We start from the raw sequence: 3,042 nt of genomic DNA on the forward strand, positions 1-3,042 counted from the left end.
CCCGTCCCCATAAGTTAACAGGCAAGGCTAGTACATACGGGGTGAACCGTCCCTCCTGTCCTTCCATGGTCCTCCAAATAAGGACCGAGGAGCTGATAGTTGGGTGAGCATTATATCCCAGTCCTTGTAAAGAATGTGACGCTTCAGTAGTTGGCCAAGATTTGGGCCACCAATGGGAGGAAATTATGCTTTTGTCTGCTCCGGTGTCCAAAATGCCTTCAAAACGCTTACCATTAACCCAGAGGGACAACTTTGGCCTATCCTGGAGGCTAACAACTAAGTAAGCTGAATCCTGGCCTGAGGATCCCATCTGTCTGTCTTCTGTTTTCTGATGAGCATCACCTGGGAGGAGCAGCAGCTGAGCTATTCTATCTCCTTTACTAATAGAAAAAACCCCATTAGGACTGGAACATAATACTTGAATCTCAGGGACATGTTGATTATCAATTATACCAGGATGGACAATTAGTCCCTGCAGGGTGAGCGATCCTCGGCCTAAAAGGAGACCTACGCTCCCTTGTGGCAATGGTGTAGGCATCTGAACAGGGACAGGCTGCACCCCCATCTGGGGCATTAGTAAGAAGTCGGAGGAGGCGCACAAGTCCACTCTTGTTCCGTTTCCGGGGGAGCCTCGTCTGTTGCCTTGATAAACCTGTTCCCATATTTTTGTGGGCCCTGGGATCGAGGGCCCACTGCCCCGTTTTTTGGATTCTTATTCACAAATGTCTCCATAGGAGGGAGAACTCTGCCCTTTATATCCCTTACTGAGCGACATAGCTCAGCTTTGTGGTAGCCCTTACCACAGCGGGTACAGAGGGTAGGTGGAGCCCTTTCTCTTTCTGATGCTCTACAGTCCTTTTTAAAATGCCCCGGCTTTCCACATTTAAAGCAAACTCTTTTGTCAGGCCCTTTAAGGGGGCGCTTTTGAGACTGTAAAATGGCAGCAGCCAATCCTACATTAGTAAGGGGACCACCAAGTTCTCTACAAATCCTGAGCCAATCTTGTAACCCTTTATTCTTTCTTGGGGCTATGGCCGCGCGACATTCCTGAGTGGCGTTCTCAAAGATAAGCTGTTCAGTAAGAGGCGCGGCTGTTTCAGGATCACCAAAGATGCGCCCTGCTGCCTCTGTCATTCGCGCCACAAAATCTGAAAAAGGCTCCTGGGTCCCTTGAATAATCTTAGTGAGCTGATTATTCACTTCCCCCTTTTTGGAGAGTGCCTTCCAGGCCCTAATGGCCATATCAGCGATTTGCCGATATGCACCCCAGTGATAATCTGTTTGATTAGCTGCAAAACGCCCTTGACCTGTCAGGAGGTCGAACGTCCATTGTTGCTGTTCCGGAGTCAGAGCCATAGCATTGGCCCTGGCTTGCTCCTGTGCAGCTTCATGCCAGAGAGCTTTCCATTCCAAATATTGGCCCATGCTGACAAGCGATGCTTTCGCCACCGTCTGCCAGTCAGCTGGGGTCATGGCGGCCATGGCCAGCCTGTCCAATTGTGCTAGAGTAAAGTTGGCTGTTACTCCATATTTTCTGACCGACTCTGCCAATTCTTTAAGTTGATTATACTCTATGGGTGCATGCACCCGTCCTCCCTCTGCGCCTTCAAAAACAGGATAAGCAAGGTGTAGTTTTCTTTTTACTTTCTCCGGGAGGAAGGAGAAGGACTTCCGGCGCATTTCATAAGGAGGGGGCGCTGAAGGGACTACCTGCGGGGAGGCTGCATAAGGCTGCCGCTTTCGGGGCTCTCTCTTACTCCTCAAGTGATCATCAGGATGATACCTCTCCTCCTCATATCTGGCTTCTTCCTCCTCTAGTTCAGCTTCTTCCTCAGGGTCTAAGTCTTCTTCTTCTGAACTTTTAGAATCATCAGAGCTATCGGCAATTAAAGCTTCAAGCTCTTGTAAAGGGTATAGACTAGTACTTCCTTTCTTTCTTACAACAGGCAAGGGACCTCTAGGGTCCGATGCATACACCCCCTTGTCATTAGACGCACCGGGGGGGCCATTTTCCTTAATTGGGACTGGTTTTTTCTTGCGCGCGCCCAACCTCTCACTACGCTCAGTTTCTGACATGCTATCCTGGACTTCTTCAAGGACATTTCGTCCCTCCGCTACAACAGCCCGACAGGCTTCATCCTCTAAACAGTTCTTAATAAGTTTCCAAATGGCCCTTGTCCCCTGTCTCAATTCCCCTTCTGCCAGTTTTTTATCAAGATCTTTACCTAATTTATTCCATGAGGCAAGAGTCAAGGACCCGGAGCAAACATACCAGGGAGCCACCCGATCAATTTCTTTGACAAAATTTTTAAGTGTCCGATTGGCAACTTTTATGTCTCGTTGCTTTAACACCGTTTCTAGCGCTGTAACGATAGACTGAGAGGAGCCCATGATAACGAGCAGACACCCGCGGCTTATCTACGTCCGTCTTACAAGTGCGAAGAAAATGAAAGTAAACTCCGCGTATGGCTCTTTTATCTACAAGAGACTGAGGCACGCAACAGAGTGCTGCCGCTTATCTACGTCGGACTTAACGCACCTAACAATCATAACGGTGAAAGCAGAGCATAGTAGCACTCCCAGGACAATCACTATGGCTTCAACACTATCTTCCTAAGGCAGCGAGAGGTCCAAGCCAAAATCCAGAAAGGACATACCTCTCTGAGCGTATCCACCTGCAGTTCTGAATCCTCCTTGAATCCAAGGGATCTCCGATGGTGCTGACGATGTTGAGGTTCCCGGGATTTCGGCACCAGTTGTCCCGCGCAACCGTCTCGCCAGCAAGAACGACGCGGCACACACAGGATCCTTCTGCAGAAAGCTTTAATGCATCTTGAGAGGGAGAGCATAAGCTTACAGAGCGGAGACCCCAGAGGACCAAAGCCCAATCCTTTTATAGGTTAATAGTCCTCGCCTCCGACGTGTCACGCTCTGACTGGTTGCAGCTCGTCAGCCCATATGACGCCACGGGAGAGGCAGAGAACAAGGGATGGAAATTTCAGTTGGTGCTGCCGAATGCAGGCGCCATCTTGTAATGGAGTA

At 49.5% G+C, this 3,042-nt stretch overlaps 1 protein-coding gene across 1 annotated transcript; it reads right to left on the reverse strand.

The window, feature by feature from the left end:
- Positions 1-225: 225 nt before the first annotated feature.
- LOC130880019 (igE-binding protein-like) lies at positions 226-2,391 on the reverse strand. The gene is made up of 2 exons (XM_057778837.1): positions 1,998-2,391; positions 226-1,814 (listed from the first exon to the last, which is right to left on the reverse strand). The coding sequence occupies exons 1-2, from the start codon at positions 2,389-2,391 to the stop codon at positions 574-576; spliced, it is 1,635 nt and encodes a 544-aa protein (XP_057634820.1). The 3' UTR covers positions 226-573.
- Positions 2,392-3,042: the final 651 nt, after the last annotated feature.

The sequence above is a fragment of the Chionomys nivalis genome, chromosome 1 (assembly GCF_950005125.1).
Source record: "Chionomys nivalis chromosome 1, mChiNiv1.1, whole genome shotgun sequence".
Lineage (NCBI taxonomy): Eukaryota > Metazoa > Chordata > Mammalia > Rodentia > Cricetidae > Chionomys > Chionomys nivalis.